General features: G+C 37.2%; 1 protein-coding gene across 4 annotated transcripts in view; it reads right to left on the minus strand.

The window, feature by feature from the left end:
- Positions 1-1,774: 1,774 nt before the first annotated feature.
- POLQ (DNA polymerase theta) overlaps positions 1,775-15,595 on the minus strand; it is a 95,937-nt gene continuing 82,116 nt past the window's right edge. For all 4 annotated transcript variants that reach the window (XM_032480141.1, XM_032480134.1, XM_032480126.1 and 1 more), the window contains 4 exons: positions 12,287-12,411; positions 5,602-5,755; positions 3,226-3,341; positions 1,775-2,786 (listed from right to left, as the gene is read on the minus strand). In XM_032480141.1, coding sequence (XP_032336032.1) covers positions 2,673-2,786; positions 3,226-3,341; positions 5,602-5,755; positions 12,287-12,411 — 509 coding nt within the window. In that variant the 3' untranslated portion in view covers positions 1,775-2,672. The remainder of the gene's footprint in view (positions 2,787-3,225; positions 3,342-5,601; positions 5,756-12,286; positions 12,412-15,595) is intronic.

The raw sequence follows: 15,595 nt of genomic DNA on the forward strand, positions 1-15,595 counted from the left end.
ATATGATCATCTCAATAGATGAAGAAAAAGCATTTGACAAAATTCAACATCAGGTCATGATAAAAACTCTTATTAGGTACAGAAGGCCTGTACCTCAACATAATAAAGGCCATCTATGACAAGCCCATAGCTAATATACTCAATAGTGAAAGACTTAAAGTTTCCCCCTAAGATTTGGAACAAGACAAGGATGCCCACTCTCACCACTCCTATTAAAAATAGAACTGGAACTCTTAGTACTGGAAATGAGGCAAGAAAAAGAAATAAAAGGCATCCAAATTAGAAAGAAGTAAAATCGTCTCTATTTGCAGATGACGTGATTTTATATACAGAAAATAGGGGTGTAATGCACAGCATGATGACTACAGTTAACACTACTGGGTTGTACATCTGAAAGATGCTAAAAGGGTAAATTCAAAAAGTTCTCATCACAGGGGGAGGAAAAAAACAATTTCTCTCTTTTTTTTTGTATCTAAACGAGATGATGGATGCCGATTAAAATTATTGTGGTAATAATTTCATAATATATGTAAGTCAAGTCATCATGCTGTACACCTTAAATGTATACAGTGTGGTATGCCAATTATATCTCAAAACTGAAAAACAAACAAAAACACAAATTATTAGCTTACAGTTCTGGAGGTCAGGAGTCCAATATGATCTTATTGGACTAAAATCAAGGTGTTCGCAGGGCCACATCCCTTCTGGAGGCTGTACATTCCATTGCTCTTTCTATCTTTTAGAGGCTGTCTGCATTCCTTGGCTCATGGCACTTTCTTCCATCTTTAAAATCAGCAGTGCAGATTCTTCAAATCTCAATCTGACTGTTTCCGTTGTCACATTTCCTCCTCTGACTTGGACCATCTGCCTTCCTTTCCTACCTTGTGTTCGTATTGGAATCACCCAGATAATCTCCCCATCTCAAGATCTCTAACTTAATCACATCAACAATGTTCCTTGTGCCACGTGATACATGTTCACAGGTTTGGGGGAGTAGGATGTGAACATGCTGGGGGAGGCTGCATTATTCTGCCTACCACAATGCACATCTATTACTTACATAGTGACTTGTGGACTGAAGAGCTACCAGTGAAGTTTGAACTTTTATGTGATTACTCAGTTAATATACCATGGTAAGTGAAATTTGAACTGTGTTGTAGCACTAATGTTATTTAAGTAAACTACTGTAACTGGAATTTGTCCATAACTGAATCATGCAAAGCAAGGATTGTTTTAAGTCCAGTTGATAGGTCAAAAAGATGAGAAAAGACATGTAACTACATATGTAGAGCCACAGCTGCAGAAAATGAGGTGGGAGTGACCTATATACATCTGCACTCGTATTTGGAGAACACTCATGTAAATAGACTGAGGTTTCTCTTGTGCTGGATTCTCAAGACCATCACGATACTAACAGCACTACAGCTTTTCTAAGAAACACGGTACACGTAATATGGAAAAAATCTGAGAAATAAGGATATAACTTCCCTCTTACCTCTGCTGTCTTCTGCCCACTTCCCTCCCACCCCCGGCCCAAAAAAGTCTTGTGCACTATCCAACTTCTAATAGTGCACTACACTTTGTTTATAAAGCAACTTTTTAAAAAAATTCCGATTAATAACATAAAAGAGCTCTTCTGATAACTAAGAATATAATAAACACTTCCTATGAGCAGAGACATTGTTGAGCAAAGTACAGAATAAATAGGTGACACAGGCTTCTAATACTCTTAGTCCAAGCACAAGTTTTTAAAAACTGAACTGCTGCTATAAAGTTTCTCATAAATTAATTTTATTGAAACATCAAAAAGGTCAGTTATCACCTCTGACTGGGGTTATAAAGTACCATCTTTCAACATGAGTAGTCTCACAATGCCACAGAGAAAGAGGCATGAGGGACCAATAGGGGGGTGTTTTCCTTCTCAGGCAGTATTATATTAAACTGCAATAAATATCCGATCTTACAGATCAGGATACCTCTTAAAGAGGCACAGCTTGTTTTATAATACCTAAGTATTGAAATACATTCATTGCATGAACTGGGGGAGGGAAAGGAAGAAGAAACAGCATTTCATGACAATCTATTCCTAGACTACATCCATACTAAGCCTTACCACTTTACAGAATTCTTAATTCATTAGCCAATGCTATTTAAAATTACTACTTCAGAAGTCTTAAATTGATATTGGATACAAATACACACAACGCCTAAGCCTAGTGGCTTGTGTGAAAACAAATCCTTATCTGCCTCCAGCTCCTATTAGGGTCCTTATCACAAGTTTCTGAATCCTGGTTGGGCTGAAAATGCCTCCAAGGCAGCAGTTTTTTCTTCATGCTCAACCTAGACAGATGATGACCCAAAGTGCTAAGTACATATTTGAAGCATGTGTTCTGCACCTGTTTAGAGCCACAGTAAGCTTTAAAAGGCAATTTCATAAATACTTTCTTGTATTAAATTAAAGAATATTAAAGATTGAATTAAACTTGGTATTTGGCCTCAAAAAAATTTTTTTTACACTACAGAGAATAAACTCTCATATACATATTGACACTCTCACTATAAAATTACTATCCTAAGTTCATCAAGACTTGAGGGTTTCTATTTCATGAAGTAGGGGAAAGGTAATCTCTGTTCTTTCTGTGTGACTGTACCTACACCAGGCTACCCCACAATCACACATCAAAGTCCTTCAGCTCTCCCCAGCTGGTGCCTATTTTCACTTTCACTTTCAGTTTCACAGAGAGTTTTACAGCACTTTCCATTTCATTCTTCACAATCTGAGCTACCTAAAAAAAAAAAAAAAGTTAACAAACTCTGTCCAAAGAATGTTTCCCAGCCCATCCACTGAGAAGATAAGCCAGACTGGAGCTCTTCACCTCATGGTGCTTAAAACTCAAAATCTGAAAAGACTCAGGCATCCCACATTGGTCTTCCCCGATGAGCAGGAGCTCTGCCAGGTTCACTAGAATGCTCAGAGCTTTGGAATCCTCAGGACAAGGACTCCAAATTCTCATCTAACTTCTCCCAGACAAAAATATCCCTGCAGGAATTTCTTTTTAAATGAGTTTAAAGCTCAGCACTCTTAGCTCTTTCTCTACCCTTAAGGATTCAACTTTTCTGTACCTATCCCAGGGCTAGGGAAGGGTTCCCGAAATCTCATGCACCTTAGCTTGACCTACCATGTTTTAGCTTTCTGTAGAATGGACACAAACACTGCAAAAATACCTGAACAACATCCTCTTCTGCCACTTCATATAAGAGTTCATCATGGAGTTGAAGGATGAAGAAGCCTCCTCTGATTGGGCAGAACATCCCTTGCAGTTTTCTCTTTGGTAACAATCCTACCCGACAAAAAAAAGTAGCAAAACTGATCAGCAATGTCACTGTGCTATAGAAAAAAATATTTTTAAGAGAGATTTTGAGCAGTTCTGGGAAATTTTAATTAAGAGATTAAAACACATAAAATATACAACTACCAGGAAAATAACTACTTGCTGGTTGCTACCTATCCCACCCATCAGGTAAACTCAAATCTTCATCAACTTTCTCCCACAAATGAGAAATCTAACAAAGTCAGTAAATGGAGTTTAAAGAACTCTGCTCCAAACTCTAGTCTAGCTTATTTCTCATAAACAACCATCTTCTCTTTCCATGGAGTTCCCACTACCAACTTCTCTGAGAACAGCACTAGAGTAGTGTGGGGCTTGATTCTTGCTCCAGAAAAGGGAACTGGCATTGTCTTTAGGCAGTGTTTTATAAGACTGACACTCCCTGATGTCTTTTTCTGGCCGTAAGTGTCACCATGGTAGAAGTGGTGATTCCTTAACTGGACCACACACTCTAGACAAGTAATTCTAAATCTAGGGTCCAAATGTGGACTTCGGAGAGTGTTAGATACTTAGACCCTTAAAGATACATGTAAGGGTCTATGTCTGTACTTTCTTCTGAGGAGATGATCTCTGTCTTTCTCAAAAGATTCTCAAAAGAACCCATGAGCCCAAAAATGTTTAAAAATCACTATACTACACTTAGTTACTATTTCCTAACTTCCTAGTGGTACAGATTACACCACCCTGATCACTAAAATAAGGTTCAACATTAACACCTTTACAGTAACTGCCTTTGTTTGCCCGTGTTTCAGAGCAGTCCTTCCTTTCTGCCATCCAAATTTCCTACTTATTCTTCAGGACAGCACAAAGACCACCTCCCTCGATAGCTGAAATTCCCAAGAGAGTTCTTTAGTTGTCATTACCTGGTTTTCTGAGATGGCTCCTGCAGGGTAAGAGAACAAAGGCAGATGAGGCACGGCGAGTTGCTTCCATACCAGGGATGCAAAGGCACCTGTTCACCAGTTTGGCTAAAATCTGATCTGCCCCTTTGGGCCCCACTTATCTTACATCATTGGCTGTCCAGATGCTCTAATTTTTCTGCTTTCTGATCACCGCACCTCTGTCCTCTTGATTTCCCTTGGTTACTTGTCTTCTGACCCAGAATGCCATGATCCTCCTACTCCCTGTGTGGTCTGCTTCCTCAGGCACCACTCCCTTTGATCCCACTGACCTACTACTACCTTTAACTCAGCACGACACACGAAGTCATCCTCTGTGACGTATCTACATTGTCTTTCACTCACTCTAAAGATTGATGCTATCATTTTGACACTGCACTGCATCATTTTGCTGTGAAGAGTCATGTAAACATTTCAGTCAGGTATCATATCTTCCTTTCTTTAGTAGATTTAAATTTTAAACATAGGTTGATAACTTTTATTTCCAAATCCTCCAAAGTACACAGTACATTATTCCCCAAATAAGTTTGACTGTACATTCTCTTTCTACAAATATAAAAGTGTGTGTATGTGTACATGTGCTCGTGAAAGGTCATGAACAGGAAAATCAACATGTTCTTAATGTGTGGTCTGAGGAACAACATGGATCCCTGAGATCCTTTCAAAGCATCAGCAAAGTCAAAATTTTTTATTTTCCTAATAACACTTAGAGGTTATTTTCCTTTTTCAGTCTCATTCTCTCATAAGTGTACAACAAGGTAACAAATTATCCTGGTTTTAGCACTACAAGTCCCATATCCCGGGAAAGCCATCAGTCTCCCACAAATTGGGACATTTATCACCCTAGACTGTACAGAGGATTTTCCAGAGGTTACAAAATAGATGATATTGCAACAAATTGAATGCAGAAATAGATAAGAGAATATAAACATTCTCTCTTAAGCCAGACATTAGAGTTTTTAGAAATGTAAAATAGTCACTCACCACGAATTATCTTTTATTCTGAAAAAATGTAGTTATTTTCATAAAAATGTTACTTATGTTAACACATGGTAGGTTTATTATTATTATTATCTGTAAATGTTAATAATTTAAAATCCCTTGTTTTAACTTCTAATATGGTAAATATTAATAGATATAATCCATATAACAAAAGCTCTTTGGGGTCCTTAATAATTCTAAAAGTATAAAGACACCATGAGACCAAAATGTTTGAGAATTGCTGAGAAATAATATGTAAAATACTTCTCCTTTTCTTTTCTGACATAATTAATCTCACTATGTTATATCAGGGGCCTCATTTATGAACAAACCTGTTCTGTCATTTTGGAGCATACCCTCCCGATGACCATGGGATTTGAAGGTTGAGTGGAAGGTCTCTAATTGCTTCTGAATATTAACTGTGGCTATTTTGACAACATCAGCCGCCGAACCTTGGACTGTTGTGTTGATAGCCTGACGCTCAGCCTACGAGAAACAATAATAACAGGTGCTCCATCAGATATGCCAACGTGGTTTCATACCTGCCTTTAAAGTGTCCACAGATTAGTGCTGACACCTGCAACCAGACTGGAAATCTGGACGAGATGTGACCCAGGATAACAACTATTGACCTGCATCCTAAGAATAACAACTGGAATGATCCAGAGCTCTAGATTCTGGGTTGTCATTCACTAGAGGATAGATTAAACAAAAGAACGTCAGGTTGCTTCAATTTAGAAATCTTCAACACTCAGGAACCAAAAACTGCATTATACTTAAAATGTATTTAGAGGCCCAAAATTATATTATCGATGTTCTAAATTTCACTTTAAAGGGTGTATTCCTCAGAATACAATTGCTCTTAATCCTAAATAGTTATAATTAGAATATCATTCTTTGTCATGTGGGTTGGAAAGTTTCAAGTACATCCCTCATATCAGTGGACTCTTGGTCCTATGTAGAGTTTGGCCCACTAGATCTGGAGCCCTCTGGTATTAATCAGAGCTTTCTATGGGCTGTTGGGGCTAATTGTTAGCTGCCAGTAAATGTGCAGATCCTAGAGTCCTGGGTATTAAAGTAGAACTTCCCTGAACTATTGCTGCCATGGTCACTTGCTAAAAGTGATCATCCTGGGGCAGGGGAACAGGGGTCCAGGTTAGTACCTAGGGTGCAACCTATCCATGAATATCACTCCTATTGTTCCCAAAGGGCTCAGAAAGTGGGAAGGATCTACTCACTGGAGGATCTACGTAACTTGAGAGAGCTCCCTATCACCAACTTCCCTTATATTAAATACTAGTTAAATAGACTTTTTTTTTTAAAACTGTTGTTTTGTCAAATGCTGATGAATTCATTCTAAACTCACTCAGCTGTCACTGTTTAAAGGCTGACTGAATGTCAAAGTTCTACTGACTCCTCCCCTTCTTGAAACTGTATGCCTTGTGCAGTGGATTATGTTGTTATTGCTATTGCTTGCTGCCTTTCTCTGTGAAGTTCCATAGCCTCCATCCAAAGCCATGTGACTCAAAGTGTTTTTCACTCTTTAAGAATGGGCCAATTAAATGTAAAACTGACATACAGCACATGTAAGAAGTTTTAAAAACTATCTAACACTGTCACACAAAAAAAGAGTTTATCCCAGATAGGGACTGGAGCAGAGCCATAGTCGACCTAGAGCCAAACTATAACATGAATTAAAAATAAAGCTTCTTTTTATAAGTCACTGAAATTTTGGGTTGTTTTCACTGTGACATAAGCAAATATGATTAACATAAATATATTTTATTCTCGTGATACTGTACTTCCCTGATTCTCCTCCAAAATAAGAAAACTTGACAGTCTTGGCTTTGTGTCCCATAATCTCAGTTGCTTCTCATCACCAGAGCATTTTCATGAACATAAAAATATAGGTTTCTAGTAATGGGAGATTAGGCCATTAGGACCAATCCTCCCACTGATAACAACCAGAAAAGCTGGTCAGAAAATGCCTTTTTGAATAAATCAGACAGGTACAAAGTAAGTGAAAAATTACAGAACCTAAAGAACTAGAAGAGAAAGGAAAGCAAGGAGGTGATACGGGCATTGGAGGCTGCCCTTTCTCCCAGGGACATCAACAGATTCCAAAAGAGGCAGCTGAGAGGCTAAGAAGCTGAACAGAGCTTGATGGTCTTGAGGGGTGGGAAAAAATACTTGGGTTCAGGCCCATCAAGTAGCAGGAGGCCCATAAGGAGTTGAGACAATGTAATTGTTTTTGTAGAAAACTAAGAAAAATAAAAAGCAATAGGAATAGACTACAGGGATCCAAGTATGGGACATGTTTGATTACAGACTACTATCAAACTCATTAGACTATAAAATAATCATGTTATCAAGAAAATAAAAGACAAAAATATTTCACTATTGAGAACCATGTACTCATAATTAAGAACAAAATGGAAACTCTAGAACAGAAAAATAAAAATAATGGAACTTAAAGCACTTAAACAGTGCTTTCTCTATAGTTTGCTGTATGTGCACAGGGGTGGGGATAGTACTGACTTGGAGAGAGATACAAAAGCTTTCTGGGGTGCTGGAAAAGTTCTATATTACTTAGAACTTAAAGGCTCAATCGTTGCTCAACAGCAAATTGAAGAGCAAATCAGCCAATTGAAAGACAAGTTAGAAGAAAATATCCAGAAGTAACCATGATGAAATATAAACATCGAAAAATACCAAACAGAGGATATGAAAAATGAGGAATTAAAGAAAAAAGTTTAAAAATTTTGTAATAGAAGTTTCAGAGAGGAGAGATCTGATGAAGCAATGATTGAAGAAGAAATGACTAAGAATTTTCCAAAATCAACAAAGGATCTCAAGGTGCAGATTCAAGAAGTCATAACACCCTCAGGAAAGGATACATTTAACACACACATCCACAGGAAATTTAAAAAAGCACACAGTTAACCACATAACAGAAAATCTGCTAGAAACCACACAAAAAGAAAAATACTCTATTGAAAACAACCTAGAGAAAAAAAGGCAGATTACACTTAAAGAAGGAACAGTTAGGCCAGGGGTGCAGGACCCAAAGACCTAAATAAAATGGACATATATAACATGTTCATGGATTGGAAAACTCAAATTTATAAATATGTCCAGTAATCCCACCTTGATCTATGAATTTAAGGCAATTGCAACTAAGAATCCCAATAGGATTTTATGTTTGTGTGGAAATTCACAAGCTGCTTCTACAATTTATATGGAAATACACAGAACCAAGAATGGGTAAATATTCTTGGGGGGTGGAGGAGTAGGGACCCAAGATGAGAAAACTTACTTTACCATATACCGAAACATCTTATAAAGCAGCTTCATAACTAAGGTAGTATGACACTGCCTAAAGGATGAACAGACACAACAGACCAAAACAATGTGACCAGAAACAGACACATCCATATTTTAAAATATAATTTGTGGCAAAGGCAGCACTGCAGAGCAGTTCGGGGAAGCTCAGTCTTTTCAATAAATAGTTTGGACAACTGTATATCCATGGGGGTTAGGGAGGACCTTGACCCTCAATCTCTCATAAGAAGTAAAAATCAATTCCTGGTTGACTATAGATATAAATGTAAAAGTAAAACCAAAAACTTCTAGAGAATATTTTCTTGAAATTGGGGTAGAAAAAGCTTTCTTAAACAGATCAAGGAAAGCAACACAATAATACAAAAGACTGATAAATCTATGTAAGCAAAGGATTCATATCTGGACTATATAAAGGACTCTCATAAATCAGTTAAAGGACAGACAACTCAAAAATAAAAACATAGCAGTTAAACAGACATTTCATAAAAGAAGGTATCCAAATGTTCAAAAAACATATAAAAAAGGAGTTCAATATCACCAGTCATCAGGGAGAAGCAAATTAAAGGCACATAGAGGTACCCTGACTCAGATACTAGAATTGCTAAAATTAAAAAGACCAATCATACCAAGCAATGGCAAGAATGTAGATACAATTGCTGATGGCAATGAAAATAAGCACTCTGCAAATCAGGCAGCATGTACTAAAGATAAAAATATGCTTACTCTATGAATCAGCAATTCCACTCTAAGGTAACAGAATTGGGTGCATATGTATACCAAAAGACAAATACAAGAATATTCATAGCAGCTTTATTAATGATAGCCCAAACCTGAAAATGACCAAAATGTCTGCCAATATTAGAAAAGATAAATTGTTGGTATGTTCCTACAATGGAATATTACTCAGCTAAATAAAGACATGAACTATAGCTGCACATGACACATGAATCTCACAGATGTATATTTGAATGAAAAGTTAGACCCAAGAGTACAAGTAGTATGACTGCATTTAAATAAAATTCAAGTTCATATAAAACTAATCTAAAGCTTTATGTGTCTGCACAGAGGTGATAGTACCAACTTGGAAGAAATATAAATAAGTCTTCTGGGGTGCTGGAAAAATTCTATATCTTGATTATGATAGTGGCTTTATCAGTGTGTGTGTGTGTGTGTGTGTGTGTGTGTGTGTGTGTATGTGAAACTTCAAGGTTTATACTCAAGATTTGTGCCCTTTATTGCATAAATGTTATTTCTCAATAAAATATTTAAGAATAAACAAAATTAATACTCTCCTTTCCTCTAAAATTACTAATAAGAGAACAAAAAGGCCAGACACAGTGTGGAAGAGAATATTTTCCACACGTGTAATCAGTAACAGGCTCCTATAAATCAGTAAGAAAAAGACAAGACAACCCAACAACAACAACAACAAAAAAGAACAAGAAAAACTGAATTGGCACTTACACAAGAAAAAAATAAATAAATGGCTAATAAATAATTGTTAAGTTGCTTTACTTCATTAGTATTCAAGAAAATACAAACTACAAGATACTATACCACCAAAATAGCTAAAACTGTATTAACTTAATAGCAAACTGTTAGCAAGGATGCAGAGCAATGAGAACACACATGAGAGGACCAATTGCTATAACCACCATAAAACACAACGTGGCTTTATCTACTGAAGTTGAAGATAGGCAGCAATTCTATGACTAGGTCTTTACCAAACATAAATGAAAATATATGTGCACCAAGAACCTTGCACAAGAATGATCAAATCAGCAAGATCCATAATAGCTCCAAACTAGAAACCCATCAACAGAAAAATGAATAAATCATGGTATACTCATATATCAGATCTATACAGCTACCTCTACATGAAACAACATGAATGACTTGCCTATGTAATTTTGAGTGAAAGAAGTTAAACACAGAACAATACACATATATGACGCATACAGAGGTCAAAAATACATAAAACAAATCCATAGGGTTAGAAGGTTTAGAGGTTATTTCTAGGAAGGTAATTAGGAAGAGGCATGAGAGGAGCTTCTGGGATGCTGACAATATTCTATTTTTTTTTGGCTTGGAAGGTAGTTACACAGGTACAGCTCTATGATAATTTATTGAAATTTATATTTGTTTCTTGAGCTTTCTCTATGTGTACTTTCTAACATAATAGAAGTTGAAATAAAAAGAATAGCAAACTAAACAAAAATTTAAAAATAAATCTGGCTATATTTACTCTATTGCTGATTTAGAAGGTTGGAACTTGTTTTTTCTCAGCAACAACATAATGAATCAGAACTCTGACTTTCCTAAGGATTTGGTATGAAAAGTCTTACTCTCATATCTTTAACTATAAAAACATTAGTTTTCTTTTTCGAAGTGTTTGGTTCATTATCATTAATAAATCTATCCTCCATTTTTCATTATGTAAATCCCAAGAAACATAATCAATCCCTACTAGATCAAGCCCAAATCTCTCAGCCTGCCATTTAAAGCCTTCCAGTAGCTGATTCCATCTGACCAGTAGAAATGATCAACTCCTCAGTGACAACTCAAATTCTCCACTATCAGATTGGTTTTTGGCCAATTCTTACTCAAACTCTTACTCACTTGTGATTGTCTTTTGCTCATGCCCAACAATATGAACTTTAGTCTTAAAGAATTTGTTCAAGACCTACCTACTCTCTGGAAGCCTAAATAACTTGAGTATATATGTAATTTTTATATTTTTTTAGTTTGTTTTATCCCTTCCAATACATTTTAAGACTTACTTTTCCTCATCAACTACAGTGCCTACTTCACTTGGAGATATGGTAGAGGCCTGACAGATAGCTGATGACTGTATGTGGATATATGGGAGGCTAGAGAGTGAAGAAATAACAAAAACCCAACTATTCTTCCATAGTCCCTAAGAGCATTATTGCTCTGAGAGATTCTAGATCAAGACAGAAGTTTAGCAATTTGGGGGCTATTTTCATTACATGCAACGTGTAATGGGTACTCACACACAAAAGTATGGGATAAGGGCAAAATACAACTTTACAATAGAAGGTTTATGCTATAATAGAAGCTTAAATGCTCAGACACACAGAATACTTTTATGGATCCTAATGATTTCAGAAAGATTTTAATCATAATTTGAGAAAACACCATCAATAAATCTTTTGAATAATATTAAAAACAGCCTTCTTTAATATTTTGGGCATCCTAATAACCTCTAATGAGCCAGAGTTTTTAAAATAAATCAACAAGCAGAATGAACTAAAAAAATACCACAGTTCAATGATTGGCTAATCTCTGACAACACTGGCAATCTGCTGTGATACAACAACTTAGTATACAATATCTGAAACAAAGAACAATTAGCAAATGTTACAACTAAGTTTACTTATAACTTATTACCAAAGCTAATAAATAATTGGCTTACTAAAACAGAATATCTTTAATTGAAGTATTATTAAGTGAAACCATATTTATATTAGTCCCCTAAAGACTGTGTTCAGCAAATACTGGCATGCACCATCACTTCAGAAGCCCTGAATAAAACAGGAGATCAAATTAATATGCTAGTAATCTCTAAAAGGAACATTAGCAGCATCTAGTCCTTGTGAAAAAGTATATGCCTTTAAAATATTAAGTCAGAAATCCAGAGAAATTTCAACATACGTGAGCTTTACGGTAAGGGTTGTTGTCTTTGATTCCTGGTAAATATCTACGCCTTCCCAAAATAGTCTGAACAAATCCATCTCTTTTACAATTCTTTACTGTCTCTCTCATGAAATGATTAATTCCTGCAAAGAAAATAAAGAAATAATTATAACCAATGTCCATCCTTAATCTCATTCACCAGTTTCAATACAGTGAAATATATGAAAACCCCACCATGATTATCACATCATCAAAACTTTGCATATAAACTTTCATTCACTTTTTCTTCCAGTTTTATTGAGAAATAATTAACATACATCACTGTATAAGTTTAAGATGTACAGTACAGGGGGAGGGTATGGCTCAGTGGTAATGCATGTGCTTAGCATGCAGGAGGTCCTGGGTTCAATCCCCAGTATATCCATTTAAATAAGTAAATGAATATAAATTAGATGTACAACATGATAGTTTACTTTATATATATATATAGTGAAATATAACCACAGTAGGTTTAATTAACACCCATCATCTCATATAGTCATTCACTTTTTTGTAGACTCAAAACCTTGGAAACAAAAAGGACTTCAGAAATGACAAAATCTCACTCTTTGTTTTTTAACCACCACCACCACCAACAAAAAGTACAAAACTAAACTCCAGAACAACAGAGCAGGTACTAAAACTGAGGTGGTTTTACTACAGGATCTCAAGATTATTCCATGCTACTTTCATATTCCCTATACCAGCATTCATCCTTTGCTATATAGGTCCATCATTAGGTCATATGGATCTCCAGGATGAATTCTAGGCTCCAGGTGGAACAATCTCTTCACGCTTATTCCTATCTCTGAGCTAGAAAAGTCTTTTCTCCTGGAACATTCTTTTTCTAAACTCCTTAAAACATATTCAAGTATAGAGACTGCTCATCTATCTTAATTCTTATGTGCAATTTCTGCTTTCCCCCAGTTCTGCTCGTCCAAATACTCCAAATAATCCAAATGCTCATCCAAATCTCTCCCGATTAAAACCCTTCATTTGAGGATTTCTATTGTCTGGCTGGTATAGGAAAGACACTTGAAAAGATTGTAGGTAAAAGGAGGGGAGAAAACCCTATCGAGTAAAGCTGTTAGTGATATTTGACCACTAGCATAGGAATTTCAGAAAGCAATCAGGCTCTCATCTTCTAAGAATTACCGTGATACTGCTGAGTAGAAAACAAAGGATGAGATTTAAGAGACTGCATCTCTACAAATTCTCTCACCTGACTCCACTAGGAGGACTTCTAATATTCAGAGATCCACAAGAACTACTTTAAAAAACAATCAATTCTGGGTCATAATTTATATACAATAAAGAGCACCCACTTCCAGTGAACAGTTAGAAGCATTTAAAAAAATTCCTATAACAACCAGTACAAGGCACAAAACATTTTCATCACCTTCACAGTCAGCCCCCCTTTATCAGCCTCAAACACTCCTGGATCTACTTTATGACACTGTATCTTTTTCATGTTTTTCAACTTCATAAAAACTGAATTGTACTGTACATTCTCACTTGTGTCTGCTTTCTCTTGCTAAGTAGCATTCCATTGCAGAATTTGTTTATCTATAATACTGTTGACAGACATTTGTTTCTGGTAAAAAGGAGACAGCAGACCCAAAAAGGAGTCACTGAGACTTAATACTTAACCTAACTGCAGTCTCAATCTGCATAGGAATGCAACCTTTAACCGGTCAACCTGGAATTACCTGGTCAGCACTAGCGAGATTATCTGCCTAATAGGCCCTTCCATTCCCCTTAGGAGGGTGTCTGAAACATTGCATTCTTTGCTAATAATTTCCTTTTTCTGTCCCTTTTCCACTTTTGAAAAACTTTCCTTTACTACAGCTCAGTGGAGCTCCTTTCTATTGCTAGATGCAATGTTGCCCAATTCGTGAATCATTAAATAAAACCAATTTGATTTTAAATTTACTCAGTTGATAAACAGAAACAAAGTAATGGATATAGAGAACAAATAGGTGGTTGCCAGAGGGAAGGGGGGTGGAGGGAGCAGAGAAATAGGTGAGGAAGATTAAGAGGAACAAACTTTTATGGGATTTCTGGTCAAGATGGTGGAGCAGTAGGACCACAAGCTCACCTCTCCTCATGACTACAACAAATCCACAACTGAATGCTAAACCACCATCAGAAAAAAGACTGGAACCTAGCAAAAAAGATCTTCTGCAACTGAAAACACAAAGAAGGAACCACAGCAAGATAGTAGGAAGGGCATGCTCACGATATAATTAGGCTCCATACCCCTCGGTTGGTGATCCACAAACTGAAGATTTGTTAAGCCACAGAGGCTCTCCCATAGGCATGAGAGCTCTAAGCCCCACATCAGGCTCCCCAGCTTGGGTTCTGGCATTGGGAAGAGAAGGAGACCCCAGGACATCTGGTTTTGAAGGCCAGCAGGGCTTGGTGCCAGAAGCCCCATGGGACTAGGGGAAACGGAGACTCCATTCACTTGGGAAGCCTACACAGAATCTTGTGCATGCCAGGTCCAAGGGAAGAGGAAGTGATTTCATAGGAACCTGGGCCCGGCCTGCCTGCTGGACTTGGAGGGTCTTCTGGGGATGTGGGGAAGTCTGCGGCTCACCCAGGGGAATTAAAACTGGTGGCGGACATTCTGGTAATGTTCATCTACATGAGCTTTCCTGGAGGCTGACATATTGATTGGATCATTAGCACCATGATCTAGCCCCACCGAACAGCCTGTAGGGAACCCTCGGGCCAAACATACAGGGTGGGAACACAGCCCCACCCATCAGCAGACTTCCTAAGCCACAAAGGCCTCTAGACACCAGAGGTCCAGGAACAATTTTCATCCAGCAGTGAGCAGGCACTGGCTCCTCCTGCCAGGAACCCTGCATAAGCCTCTAGCCCAGCCTCATCCACCAGGGGCAGATACTAGAAATAAGAAGACAACAATCCCAAAGCCTGTGGAAGGAATACACAAACACATAGAAAGATAGATGATATGAGGCGGCAAAGGAGTATCTCCCAGGCCAAGGCATGAGATAAAATCCCAGAAGAAGAAATAAGTGATGGAGAGATAGGAAATTTATCTGAGAAAGACTTTAAAGTAATGATGGTGAAGACGTTCAGAGAACTCAGGAGGAATATAGATGCACAGAGTGAAGTTTTTAGCAAAGAGTTGGAAAATATAAAGAATACCCAGAGTTGAAGGACAAAATCACTGAAATGAAAAACACACTAGAAGGAACCAAGAATAGACTAAACAAGGCAGAAGAACGGATCAGTGAGCTAGAAGACAGATTAGTGGAA

The sequence above is a fragment of the Camelus ferus genome, chromosome 1 (genome assembly GCF_009834535.1).
Source record: "Camelus ferus isolate YT-003-E chromosome 1, BCGSAC_Cfer_1.0, whole genome shotgun sequence".
Lineage (NCBI taxonomy): Eukaryota > Metazoa > Chordata > Mammalia > Artiodactyla > Camelidae > Camelus > Camelus ferus.